A 13986-nucleotide genomic window follows, 5' to 3' on the forward strand; every position below is an offset into this window, starting at 1 on the left:
CTCCAAGATGGCGGCCCTGCCGGCATCCGCCTGACCTCTTGCCCACACTCAACATGGCGGCCGCGCTGCGGGCGGGCGCACCGAGTGCCGGGGCGGCCGCCCCAGCCGGGGTGTTCCTGCCCTTACCAAACATGGCGGCGCGCAGCGGACCCCGGGCGGGCGGAGCCGGGGCCGGGGGCGGGCCGGGGGCGCGGCCGCCACCGCCCCGGAAGCGCCGCGCGGCCCCCGCCAGCTGGTTGTCATTTGGTGCGGCCGCTCGGTCCAGGCGGCACGGGCTGGGCAGCGGCCGCGCGGGGACCAGCGAGGCACCGGCTGCGGCGGACGCCGGGGGGGTGGGGGGCGGGGGAGGCGGCAGCAAACACACGGAAAAAAAGACGCGAAACGAGGCGGTGGCAGCGGAGGCTCCGCGCCGGGGACACGTCGCCGGCTACCGAAGGCTGTCGGTCTTCTGGTCCTTGCAGATCTTCGCAGCAGCGTCCCCGCGGAGAACACCCCCCCCCGGTGCGGCCGGTCCATGAGGGGCACGGCCCGCCCGCAGCCGAGCCGAGCAGCCGCAGGGCAGCGAGCGCCCCGAGCAGCCGCCGCCGGAGCCCCGAGCGCTGCGCCCCGACACAGAGCCCGCCCCGACCCCGCCGGGCGATCCGGGAGAGCCGCTTAAACACCTTCCATGGGGGAGAGAGGAGCCCGGCCGGCCGCGCCTTCCCCTCCCTGCCGGAGGCTGCTGCGCTGCTGAGGTAAAACCCCTCCTGCCTCCCCCGGCTCGAGCGAGGGCGGGGGGACACGCGGGGCACCCACGGCCCGGCCCCGCTGGACGCCGAGAGCCTGAGGAGGGAGCGCGTCTCCAGGGGCTCGCTGGGCTGCGGGAAAGCCGCGATTCCCGGGGAAGGAGGCGAGCCCCGCACCACAAAACACCCTCCCGGCAGCAGAGAGCGAGAAAAACCTCCTTCCCCTTCCTCCTGCGCTGTCCCCTCCCTTCCCTTCCCCGAACGGTGAATGCTGATTTCTGAGATGAAAACCTCCCTCCTCGGACAGCCAGGACTCTTATGAAGGACACGCAAATATTGGATCATAAATAAGAAGCGAGTCTGGCGAGCTCTGAAACCCAGCCCAGAAGGAGCAGCATCAAGAATCCACCCTTCTGCACAACTCACTCCCCACCCAGCACACATAGAATACTGATTTCCTGAGATAAGATCTTACCCCTTTAAACAACCACACACACACACATAGACACACACGGTGTATATTATTGCTAAATATAATAGGTTAAACCCAGCAGCACGGGGAAAAGCCTCTTCTGCAACTCACTTACCCTTTTCACCCTCTGAATGCTGAGATCCTGAGGTAAATTTTTCCCTTGTCCACAGCAAAGACTCTTTTTAAACAGGACACAAATATATATTAGATTATAGAGATGTATTAAATTATTCCAGATTTAAATCTATTTTTTGCTGCCAAGGGGTTGAGGGACCAGACGTCATTGTATTTTTTTTCTTCCCTCTTAACTCATTTATGGGCGAGTCAAGGCTGCTGAGGAGGAAAAAAACAGCATAGTTAGAATCTCTTTATCCTTATTCACCAGAAGCTTTTTCTCTCATTGCTGTGCATTTCCTTTCGAAAAAGGAAACCTCTTATTTTGTGAACCAAAGATTTATTTTTCCCTTCCTTCTGCCCAAAGGAAGGAAACGGACACAAATTGACACATTGAAATAGTTGAAGAAATCTATCTTTTGCAAAAAGTAAACATCTTTATCCAAATCTGAAACAAATAGCGTGGAGGGAGAAACTGGAATATCTAGTGAAAAACAGGATACTTGCTAATCTTGCCTCAGTAGAGGACAAGCTAAACACTAAACATCAACTTGTTCTTACAGGGAGGATTCAAACCCTAAATATAATAAATGGGGGATTACGGGTTTGGAGTGTTAGTGCAAAACAACACTGGAAATAAGTCAGCTTTTCCAGTCAGATTTCATCCACATCTGCAGCCTCCACACCATCATCAAAATGCAACCCCCAGCCCTGCTGCTTTTATAAATAATAACACAGCTGCCAATGGCAGTAGTGCTGGGTCAGCTTGGCTCTTTCCTGCTCCAGCTGCCCATAATATTCAGGATGAGATTCTGGGGTCAGAAAAATCTAAAACTCAGCAACAGGAAAAGCAAGAGTCCCTAGAAAAACAGCAGCTTTCCCCTGGTCAAAGTCAGGAAGCAGGCATGCTCTCTGAACCCGAGAAAGCTAAAACTGAAGAAAATCAGGGTGATAATTCTTCAGAGAATGGCAATGGAAAGGAGAAAATCAGAATAGAATCGCCGGTGTTAACAGGATTTGATTATCAAGAGGCTTCGGGGCTCGGTACTTCAACACAGCCCTTGACATCCACTGCATCTTCTCTGACTGGTTTTAGTAACTGGTCTGCAGCTATTCCTCCTTCTTCTTCTACAATAATCAATGAAGATGCAAGTTTTTTCCATCAGGGAGGGGTCCCTACTGCCTCAGCTAATAATGGTGCTCTGCTGTTTCAGAATTTTCCACATCACGTCAGCCCTGGCTTTGGTGGTAGCTTTTCCCCCCAGATCGGACCCCTCTCTCAGCACCACCCTCATCACCCCCATTTTCAGCATCATCACAATCAGCATCAGCAACAGAGGAGGTCTCCTGCAAGTCCTCACCCACCTCCATTCACACACAGAAATGCTGCTTTTAATCAGTTGCCTCATTTGGCTAATAATCTTAACAAGCCACCTTCTCCATGGAGCAGCTACCAAAGCCCTTCTCCCACACCATCCTCATGGAGCCCCGGCGGCGGCGGATACGGCGGGTGGGGAGGGTCCCAAGGTCGAGACCACCGCCGGGGACTGAACGGAGGGATAACACCCTTGAACTCCATCTCGCCCTTGAAGAAGAATTTTGCAAGTAATCATATCCAGCTGCAGAAGTACGCCCGGCCCAGCTCGGCCTTCGCTCCAAAATCGTGGATGGAAGACAGTTTGAACAGAGCTGACAACATTTTTCCCTTTCAGGTGAGCACACTCTGTTCTGTCCATAAGAAAAATGACCCCAAAGTGCATTAAAATGCTCTGGGAAGTGCAGTGTGTTGGAACAGCACAGCCTGGTTGTAGGATTTCTGTGCTTGCAACTTAAAAAAACAAACATATTGAACTTGAAATGTCATAATGGGAATGATCCTCCAAGCTGTGATTCATGTTGGTTTTTAATAGTGATGGTGATAAATATCTCTTGCCTACCAGCCACCTGTATTAGCCACTTTTCTTCAGTTTAATACTAACACACAGACAGAAATAGCCAATGAAGAAATTTAGTTACCAGCAGCAAGTATCTACAAAAAGGAATAAGGAAAAAAAGTGTCAGAGTATGAAACATCTGAGGCCTTTTAAAATACTCAAGAATGTACCACATGTGAGAAAAGTGTATTTTGTTTTTGAGTATCACATGGACTTGCAGTGCAACATAGTTTGTGTAGCTTTTTTTTTTTTTTTAAACTTTGATTTTTTTATACAGGATGGTAATTGGTGCAGTTTGCTCTCCTCAGTAATGGCAGCAAATTCTGGTTAAAAGCCATTAAATCATCACTAAAATTAGATCTGGACCAGTGTCAGTTGGTGGTCTCCTATATTTTTGCTATGGCCTTCTCCTGGCAGGAGGCAGTGGCAGTTCAGCCTCTCCTTCGGGGCTGACTTGTTATGAATTTGAAAAGAATTGTATAATGTTGAACCTAATTTACAGTAGAAATTAAACCAGAAGTACTCTTCTTTTCATCTGACCACTAGTTAAACCGAGCTTTTATGTGTGTGTGTGCCTTTTGTAAACTCCTTTAGGGTGAATTAAACAACCCAAGAGCTCTATTACATTTCCAGGGTTGTTTTTCAAGCTCTTCAAATGAGGGCAAAAGTAAAAATCTCAACGTGATTGCAGTATTTCTGGCCATGCTGCAAGACACCCAGGGTGACCTACTTTAAAATAATTTTGAAGATAAAAGCTGTGCAATATGTCTCATGGTGTAAAGAAACAGAAATACGTTTAATAATGACTGTGGGTTTGTGGATAGTTGGGTTCTTTGCAAACTGTCTTTTTTTGGTGCTGTGCAGGGCCTGCTGACAGCACAGCAGCTCTGGCAGTAACTTTCCTTTAGGGCCCTTTTTTCTACTGCAGAGCTGTTGGCTGGTTCAGTATCAGGTAGAGCCCTTCTAAATTTAGAATGCCTATAGTAATAATTGATTTTAATGTCGGGATTTGTAATGAATATAATCAACCTGTATCCAGCATATGGAATTTATACACTGAAACCATCAGAAAAAGGGCACAGCTGGAGCTGGTCTTTTTTCAGCCTCACTGCAGCGAGACTTGGCTCAGGGTTTGATTCACTCTGTACCCTGACACGTAGCTGATGTTCAGAGTGACAGAATGAGATCAAGTGTGTCCTTGCTGCTGTGTATGAGCCCCAAATATATACACAGGGATAGAAACGTGCTTGGATCGGCATCAAGGAAATTAGAGAAAACTGGCAACGTCTACCTTGACTTGTGGATGGTGTTCCAGACACAGAATAGCAGACACATGTAGTTTGATCATGGTAAAGAAATGATTTTTGTTTAGCATGTTGGTGTCTGTTTACATAAACACTCAGATGAAGCTGTACATGTCAAGACCAAGTCTGACACTCCTTCGTGCCAAGAAAAGGAAAGTGTGGAGTGAAGTGCTTTCCAGTCCAGTACTGTCACTTCTGTGAGGAAAAGGGCAGGGTAGCAAAACAGGACTTCAGCACTGCAGCCCTAGAAAGATGCTGATTAATTTTGAAACCGTCATGGACAACTGCTTTTTATAACTTTCTTTTTTTTTTGTATAAAATCTTTAGCTCCTTTGGTCACTTAGCTGAGTGTTGAAAGCACACTGAATTCTTGAGTTACTGGAAACAAATGATGTAAAATTTGACCTTTGATGTCTTTTTATTTTTTTTCTTGATTATGCTGATTCTATGCCTGCCTCAAAGCAGAATAAGGACTTTAGCATATTATATATTTGTGTTTATGCATCTGTCTATCTTTTTATGAAGTATGCTTCATGTACTAGACGAGGTAGCAATCATGTACTGGACAAGGCTATTTTGTTACTGGAATATTCTTAGATTCCTGTTTAGGAAATAGTTGAAAGCTGTCTTTGCTGCAGCAACATAATGGAGTAATTTGATACAACTATCCCTTTCATTTAATATTTATGTTTTGCTGCTTAAATCATTAACGAGTGTTGCTGCAATCTAGTGAAAATTAGTTTCTTTGGAAGGCAAAACGCAAACCAGCAACTGCAAATATTTGGGGATCACTTTCTTTTTTTTCACAGAGGTTGTCTCTACTCCAGAGCTTGCTGACACACAGAATTCTGTCTGTTTTGATGCAAATCTTAGGGTAACCAGGAGTAAATGCTCGTTTCCTCTTTGAAGAGGATGATGTTGCATAATATCCCTGTAAGCCACTAATGTGAATTCCTGCTCACTTCAAACATTTCTGCCCGTGGCCCTTCGATTCTTGGGATGAAGTGGGTGCTCCAAATGGTTCAGATGAAAGGAAAATACTGTGGTGATCTGTTAGATAACCTTGCAATTTGATGATGCCGTGCTTAGTATGGAGGACTGCATGCAAACCCTGTGCTTTCTGTCCTAAGTGTTTTCCATTTGGAATTCTGTCTCCTAATGTTTCAGAAGTAGCATGTCTGTAGGAATGCCTTGGAACTGAAAGCAAGGTCAGAGAAGACTTAACCAGATCTGTTAATGAAATTAAGTTTTGATGTTGTGCTTTAGCCACTGGGCAGGCTTCCCCCTTCAAAGGTCTTTTGAAAAGAGAAAAGCCATTGTTCTTTGTGTGTTCGTTTGAAAAGGAAATGGTCTCCAAATGAAAAAATGGTTCCTGAATTAAAATTAAAAAGAAAAAAAATGGAGTCTTTTGGCTCTGACAGGCTTCCTTGAGATTTAATACATGAAAGTGCTTTGACTGTGACTATTGCATCTTTCAAAGTTACTGATTTTTAAAATAATTCCTTCTACTTGTCTCCCAGCAGCACTGACAAACTGGGTGCTCAGTAATTGTGTTTTAGGGCAGCACTGCCTTCGAGATTGTTTTGGCTTTCCTTTTGCTGTGTACTTGCACTTCCTCATGAGTGGAACATCCTGCCTGTTATGCAATGCATAAATCTTGCTTTGATAGGCATTTCCAGGTTTCCAGATCTCATCTTCAATGTGTGACGATGTTTTTTAAATTGGTCTCTGAAGACACAAGCAAGTGAAGCAATAGTGTTCTGTAAAAATGCTTAAAAATAATTTGTGTTTCTTCCCGGAATCAGGCTCGAAAATAACTGCCCATTTCAAAGAATTTTGTACATGAGAGCAGTTCATTATATCCACTTGTTCAAAATGTTTTTTCCTTTCTTCTGCAGTGGCTGGTTTCCAGGTATATAACCCCTTCCAAATCCATCCAGGGGCTGTGCCAGAGAGACTTGCTCTTCCCCCAGGCAGATATGGAATGTTTGAGAAAACACATACGTGATTACAAAATGTGTTTGAATTCTGAGCTGTACGTCAGCAGTTGTTTGCCCACAGAAATGGGTTGGTTTAATAAGTGCATTAAGCAAATTCACGGGGAACTGGAATTAAAAAATAACCTCTTGAATGCATTTGCTAAACTCTCCTCTTGAAAAGATTTTGCAAGTAAATTTCTTTACCATGCCCCTTTATTTTAATAGTTGGTTTTGAGGAACCTTTTCATAACTCACGAGAGCTGGTTGCATAAAAAGAGGTTATTTGTTTTGCAGAATTCCATTTTTATTCTAGCAACAGCAATTATTCCAAGAAATCTCAAGCTATCATTTGAAAATAGAACAAATACTTAAAGTTGGATTTTTAAACCTGTTCACCCATTTTTCTATAACTACATCAGTTGTGTAGTAATTAGTGTTTTGTGTGCTGTTCCCCACAGCTACTGATCTGTGGGATTAGCAGCACTCTAATGTGGTATGACATGCACAAGTTAAGTGCTGTGGAAGTTAACACTGTTCTTGTTTTATAAACTTACTACTGACGTTAATACTTGGGCTTTGGCCCTCCTGTGTGTTTTTGACCTCAGGGTTTCTGTTTAAAGAGAGCTTTTGTTAGAAGCTATTTGAATTATGTTTGTCTTTTCCTAAGATTAAAAGGAGTACTCTTATTAAGCATTTTGCTTTGAAAGTTGCAGACTTAGCAGCCCAGCATAAGGAGTGAGAACACAAGATATTATGGGAAGTATTTTCTAGAAGATACATAGAAAACTTAATTTGTGGCTAAAATAGAATCAGACACGTTACTGGAAATGTATATAAAGGTCTGTCATTTCTAACACTTTAAAAGTTCAAGTTTGGCTAAACCAGAACTGTGCCCTCCCCAAAAAAACTCCTGTCTGATGTGCCACTTAACTTTTCCAGCTCCTTCTTATTGTTCCCTGCTGAAGCTATAAAAGATGATCCGGGCAGAATACAGCAACATCCTTTCAGGAAAAACCTGTTTATTCAAAGCTTTTAATTCACTGGATACTGAACTGGAAGCTGGAATACAGCATTTGCAGGGTGGTGGGAAGGAGGAGAAGCTTACCCAGAAGCATAATCAAGTCCAAATTTGCTTTGCAGTTAAAAGAAAAATGTGGAACTTGTATTTATGATGATAAATATGATGATATTGCCTCGCCCTGTACACCTTACTGTGCCTGAGACACACAGCTTTTGAGTTATGGGAAACAGGAACAAGGTTTCAGAAAGTTTCAGGCTTCTTGTGCTATAATGAGAGTACAAATGTAGTTGTGAGTTTTTTGATTTGCACAAATAATGTGGTTTGACAAATATTCAAATGTATGAAACAAGCCCCACTTGCAGCTACTCCATAAATACTCCTTAGTCCCCTTCAGTAAATCACTTGGTGCAGTGGCATCTCTGGCATTATTATTGATGCCCTGGACTTCAGATAAACCTTATTTTAAGAGATCAGGCCCAGACTTAGCTACCAGCAAGAGCTCATACCTTGCCAGGCTTGACTTTTTGTACCTTTTGGGATTTAGCCCTGGGAGGCCCTTCATGAGAAGTGCTGAATAGAAACTCTCAGGTTCTGGAATCTTAATTGTTCAGGTGATGGTAGTGCTGTGGGTGCAGATTAAACATAATAAATCTGCACTTTCATAGTTAAGTTGAATGTACATCTTTCTGACATGCAAGAGAATTTAGGCATGAGCTTTTAAAGTGCAAAGTATAGTCTTCCTGTGCATGAAAAATTCATTTAATTTCTTTTGCATGGGAGGATGTCCCAGTATATCTTGTGTGTGCTTTGCACCAAGTGACTTTCTTTTTGGAATGAAATGTTTTTTGGGTTGGAAAAATAAAATTGGAATAGGGATTAGATTTCAGTGATTTCCTCTGTACCAGTGGCTCCATTTCTTACAAGGTCTCTAAACATAAAATAATCTGGGTGCCGGGGGGAGATCACTGTAGTCACAGAGGTGAAGTGGTTTGCCCAGGCTGCAGGAGCCCAAGGACAAAGTCATGACATGAAAGTCCTGAATTCTTCTCTTTTTGCAGTGAGGTTGCATTATTAGGAACAGTCTACGCACTTAGAAATTATTTCTAGACAGTAGAAGAATCAGAATAATTTTATTTTTCTGTAGAAAGAGATGGCCAGTTTATTGTCCAGAAGTGTTTTGTTTGTTGTTGTAGAACATTCAGAGTCTCAGTAGCTCGTTCTTAACCAGATCTGCTGGCTGTCACTTCTTGTATATTGTGAAAACAGCACTGTTTGTTCAAAATGATGTGTAATGAATGTCTTTTGAAATGTTGGCTGAAATTTTAAACACAGTCATGTATTAAGACTGCAGGTTTCTTTCTTCTTGTTGCTCGGAGGTGATGGTATTTGTTTGATTGGTTTGTTGTATGTTTGGTTTGGTTTTTTTTCTTTTTTTCTTTTTTTTTATTTTTTAGTGGCCTTGCATTTAACACGATGTCTTTCTGCCTCAGTTCTGTTTCCCAGGTCTAAATGTGAGTGTCCTTTGAGCCCTCTGATAAAGCAAAATTTTAGATGCCCTAAACAAACTTGTGTAAAGCCCAACTTACTGTGATCAAGCCAGGGAAATAATACCAGGCCTGTGGTAGCCACATTTTGTTACTGAAGTTTGCACACTCTGCTTTAGCCCAGGGTAGTCATTACCCCTGTTTATTTTCTAAATAAATAAATAAGTATCCAGTGAGCAGTTCAGCTCCATGGAAAGCACTGTAATTTTGTGAACTGATTCATTAAAACCACCACCATGTTGTTATTAATTCTCTCTGCATGAAGTCTTTTAAAGAAAACATCAGGTTTTTTCCTGGGCACAGTATGGTTTATGTGCTTTATAACTCATAAATAAAATGTATCACATCTAGTTACCAGTTCATGATCAGTATCTTGACTGTTACAGCTATTTTTGATGTTGTGGAGTGAAATGTAGAGTTAGGCATTTCTTCAGTGATATGGCCACTACCATTAGCCTTTACCAGCCTTTAATTTTACTTCAGGTATATAATACATGGATAGATTTCAGATGTGTTTCTCATAAAATGCACTGGCCATCTTGGAAGTTAAGACTGATGAAATCTGGGCTACTGTTTTCAAAACATTTTTGCTATAAAAGGACTTGAATTTGTATAAAAATTCTAAAAACTACCAATGGTGACTTTCAATATCTGGGCAAGTAATCAAATAAATTAATGGATTTTTTTTTATAAGCACGGTGCAAACCTCTGACCCAATTGATCTTAGTGTTTTGGCTGGTCTTAATTTAGGACTGACATCTTTTCATTGCCTAGATGTACACAGGGTTACTGACATACCAAATTCTTGAATTTCTCTGCATTTCCAGAGAGGGGAACTGCTGCATTACTTTCAGGAATATGTCAAAATTCAGCAGTTGTGTTTAACATGGTTTGCTCTCTCCTGATTGATAAGCAAAGACACGGAGGAGCAAACTCCAACAAGCCAAGACTAAGGCCGATGTTCCCAGGGGCCATTCAGCACCGTGCATTGATAATGATGATTAGAAATGGAAAGTTGGAAAAATAGGCAAGAGACAGTAACATGGCAGCATTTTGGGGGTGCTCCAGCCTCTGGAAATCTCCAGTGCTGTGACAAGTGACTGGAACCACCAGAGAGTGTAAGTGTGGGCCATATTTTAGCTGTTCCTCCTCTTATGGGATTGCCAATAGCTGCTGACCAGTTAATCTTTTGTATTGGTGCACAGGGTCATGTTTTAAAGTGTTTGCAGTGTGATTTTGCAGCTTATGGACCTTACACTGAAAAAGTGACACCTTGCTGCTTCCCTCAGAAAGGGAAAACTGTAAACTCCTCACCACAAAAAACTTCTACTGGAGAACGTGATGTCCCTGTTAGCTAACCAGTTCAATTCCATTTTCTCCCCTCAAATATTTAAATTCTCTGTTCTCAGTGTTGAAAACTTACCATTGCAGCAAAGCCTTTGTTTACAGCTCAAGCCAACACAGACGTTTTAGGGAGAAGAGACTCGCTTTGGCTCACGTGTTCCAGCACATACACGGCACAGTAAACTGGAAATTACTTGGCCTGGAGTACTCCCTTCATGTCTCTCAGACAACTGAAATGTCAAGTGCCACAATTCCACAAAGACATGGGAATACTTAGGTTCTGCACTTTGTGAAATAAGAATTTTGTAGCTGTTCACGGGGTGCACTTGATGTTAATACGATGCACTGAAAGCCAGAATGCAGGAAGGAGAAGCTACTGAGGGATGTCAGGTTTTTTCCAACCTGTGTTTTAGGCTATTTTCTGTTGTCCTGTTGTGAGGACTACTGGAAATGCAGATATTGTCTTCTAGTGCCCGTTCCTGAGTTTCCCAGCTGTTGAATCCTAATGGATCCAAGACCCCAGGACTTGTACTCAATCCTGCTAAAGGATTTTAATGTAACTAGAGTGTGAAATAAGTTATGAACTACAAGAAGTCAAACCAATAAACTAAATACTGCTTATAAAGGAAGAAATGTGTAAAACACTGAGTTTTAGAATTTAAATGCTCGCGATGGTTTCTCTAAGGTGCCTCAATTATCTTGTAATAGAAATGACCACGGAAATAAATACTGAGGAGAGACAGGGCAGTGCTTTGCTTTTTATAGTAAATTTGATATTTGCTAGACTAATAAAGCAACTGGTTCCAAACCCTGGGCCTTCTAATGCTATTTGAAATGCAGCACATCCGGGTTGAAATACGTCGCCTGTTCTGTCTCAGTAATAAACTGTTCTGAAGAGAGGAAAAATACCAGGAAATTTAATTGAAAACCAGTGGTTTTTTTAGTGGTCAGAATGTAACTTACAACTTGGAAATGGATCAGGACTCTAGGAGCTGGTGTGTCATTGCTCTTCAAACAGTATGAGATATTTAAAGCCCAGAATGACTGATCATTTTGGGTCTGATCTGTGTGGTATCAAGAACCCCCCTTGCCACACGCAGTCGCTGCTGCTTCAGCCCTGGAGTAAAGGCCATTATAACCTGATACACAACAGCCTGTGCAATACCCTTTTTCACTTCACCACTGCTTTTTAAAAATGTTCCAAGCGGGATCTGTGTGCTTTGGAGAAATTTCAGCTTCACAGCCAGTGATAGGGACAAAAAACATTATTTGGAGCTGTAATAACAATAGTTGTGGAGAAGCAGCTTAAAGCAAAAAATGTCTGTTTTGAACTACTCGCATTTTGTTAGAACAGATACTTCCTAATGCTTGATCTTGGTTCAGAGGGGATTCCTTAGAACAGGAATGAAATAAAATCTTTAGAATTGATGTTAGAGTGCTTCTTGGACAGAGAAGAACTAAATTAAAGTTGGATTAATATAATTGTATAAATTTTTTTTCCAAATCCAAATGTATAAATACACAGATAACATGGATAAGTGAATAATTTTGGGAACTATGGTGACTTTTTGCCTCCCTTTCTTGACCTTATGTGGTACCGTAAAGATTTCAGACTTTACAAGAAATTTCAGTTATTCTGAATTTGCCAATTAAAATAAGGCAGTGCCAGGATGTTTTATGTTGCTGTGACATCAGATTTATAGGATGTGAAATTTGTTGTTTGATTGAGAAAGTGTGACCCATGTGTTAAATGATGCCTTTGGTTAATAGGAAGCAGAAATATGTGGTAATACACTTCAGGTGGCTGGAGGTAATGAAACAGTAAAGTACAGGAGACATTGTGCCTCCCATCTGTTGAGTCCTCCTTTAATTTTAGAAATGCTTGGAATACCAAACTTGTGAATTCACAGAATTAAAAATCAAAGCAAAGTTGTCACCCAGTAAATGAGACTATTTGGAACACTCCTGCTTGTGTAGAATACCTTAGAATTATGTAGAATTTGAACTGACTGCACAGAATTCAACTATTTCAGGTGTCGAGATAGTTGTTAAGGTGGAGGAAATTCTACACGTTTCTGGAATTTAAAATTTCTTAAATTTGGACTGAAATACCTGTTTTATGATTTGTCCTTGCAATTCTGTCTCCCAGGATATGATCTTTACTTCCTAACTGTGAAATGACTTTTAACAAAATTTTGCTGTGTAGAAAGGAATGCAAACTAAATATTGAATTGGGTTCTTAAATGATTGGTTACAATAACTATAGATCAGATTTTTATTTAAGAATATTCTAATTTTTAATATTCCTGTATCAGCCTGCCTTTGGTGTATGGTTTTTGCTTCATTCTGCTGTAGTAATGTAGAAGAAAACTGAAGGTTTTATGTTTCAGATGGTCTCGTTTAACGCTGTGTGTTGCCTAAACTGGCTCTGTTTGTGTTTGCTTGCAGGATCGCACGAGGACTTTCGACATGCATTCACTGGAGAACTCACTAATTGACATAATGAGGGCTGAAAATGATTCACTGAAAGGTAAATTTAGAAAGAGACTATTTCCTGCAGTAAATAATTGGGAAGAGGTGCTGACTTAGAATAAGAAACTTTGGTTTTGATGAGGAAAGGTCACGTTGTGCACCTGTTGCATGGTCAGCTGGGGTGGGCACCCTCTTTCAGTTGTCTGTGGATGAAGCTGTTGCAACACAGGTACATTTTTTTTTTCAGTTCTGTGCTTGCAGATTTTTTTGGTACCATTGAGAAAGGAAAAGGGAGGTCGAACTGACATGCATTTGGAATTTCTCTCTTTGTATTTTTTTTTAGTTTTTTTGGCAAAGGTAATCTTGCTTTGGAAATACCTCAACTTACAAAGTATTCAAAGTATTGTCTGTGTATAATTTTGTCTGAATAGAAACTGCTTGTGGTCTTACAATTCAGAACTCTAGTTTCTTGTTCTGTAGAATGAGTAATCCATTTCAGTTCAGTGGTTCCTTGTATGAGTAGAGAAGTCAAACTCTCACACACACTTCTTATCTAAGATTCAGTTTTGTTACCAGTCATGAGACCACTAAAAAAACAAACCTGCACTTGTGGTTTCTGCAAGTAAATTTCTTTTGCTATCAGGGCTTGTGGTGATAATGAAATCTGACTTGTTTTAATACTGATTCTTGCTCAGAAGACCAACCTCTGATAAACTGGCAATAACTTGTGTTTGTTGCCTTTGCTGTGGTCTGGAAAGGCAGCTTGAGTTTCCCATCCCCAGTGCTGTGCAGCCATTCAGGGTGATGAGAAGCACCACAAAATACTCTTTCCCATTGAAAGACAAGGGGAGCCTGCTGTACATAAAAGTAATGCCAAATGAATTAAAACCCCAAAATACATTCCCTCCTTACGTAGTGGGAACCAGGATTTTATAAGTGACACGTATTAATAGCTTTCATTTGGTTTATATGCTGTCTTGGCAGCATCCTATGCCTCCAGCATTGTACAGAGAACCAAGAATCAGGTGCCCTTCCTTGACTGCAGCACCTGGGATTTGCCCCAAGACCTTCTATTCA

The 13986-nt window shown here is 41.9% G+C and overlaps 1 protein-coding gene across 1 annotated transcript in view; it reads left to right on the plus strand.

Moving 5' to 3' along the window:
* The first annotated feature begins 1313 nt into the window (after positions 1 to 1313).
* Positions 1314 to 13986, plus strand: part of CPEB4 (cytoplasmic polyadenylation element binding protein 4) — a 41596-nt gene continuing 28923 nt past the window's right edge. The window contains exons 1-2 of the mRNA XM_027643138.1: positions 1314 to 3023; positions 12886 to 12967. Coding sequence (XP_027498939.1) covers positions 1902 to 3023; positions 12886 to 12967 — 1204 coding nt within the window. The 5' untranslated portion in view covers positions 1314 to 1901. The remainder of the gene's footprint in view (positions 3024 to 12885; positions 12968 to 13986) is intronic.

Source organism: Corapipo altera, unplaced genomic scaffold, assembly GCF_003945725.1.
Source record: "Corapipo altera isolate COAL_440 unplaced genomic scaffold, ASM394572v1 75, whole genome shotgun sequence".
NCBI lineage: Eukaryota > Metazoa > Chordata > Aves > Passeriformes > Pipridae > Corapipo > Corapipo altera.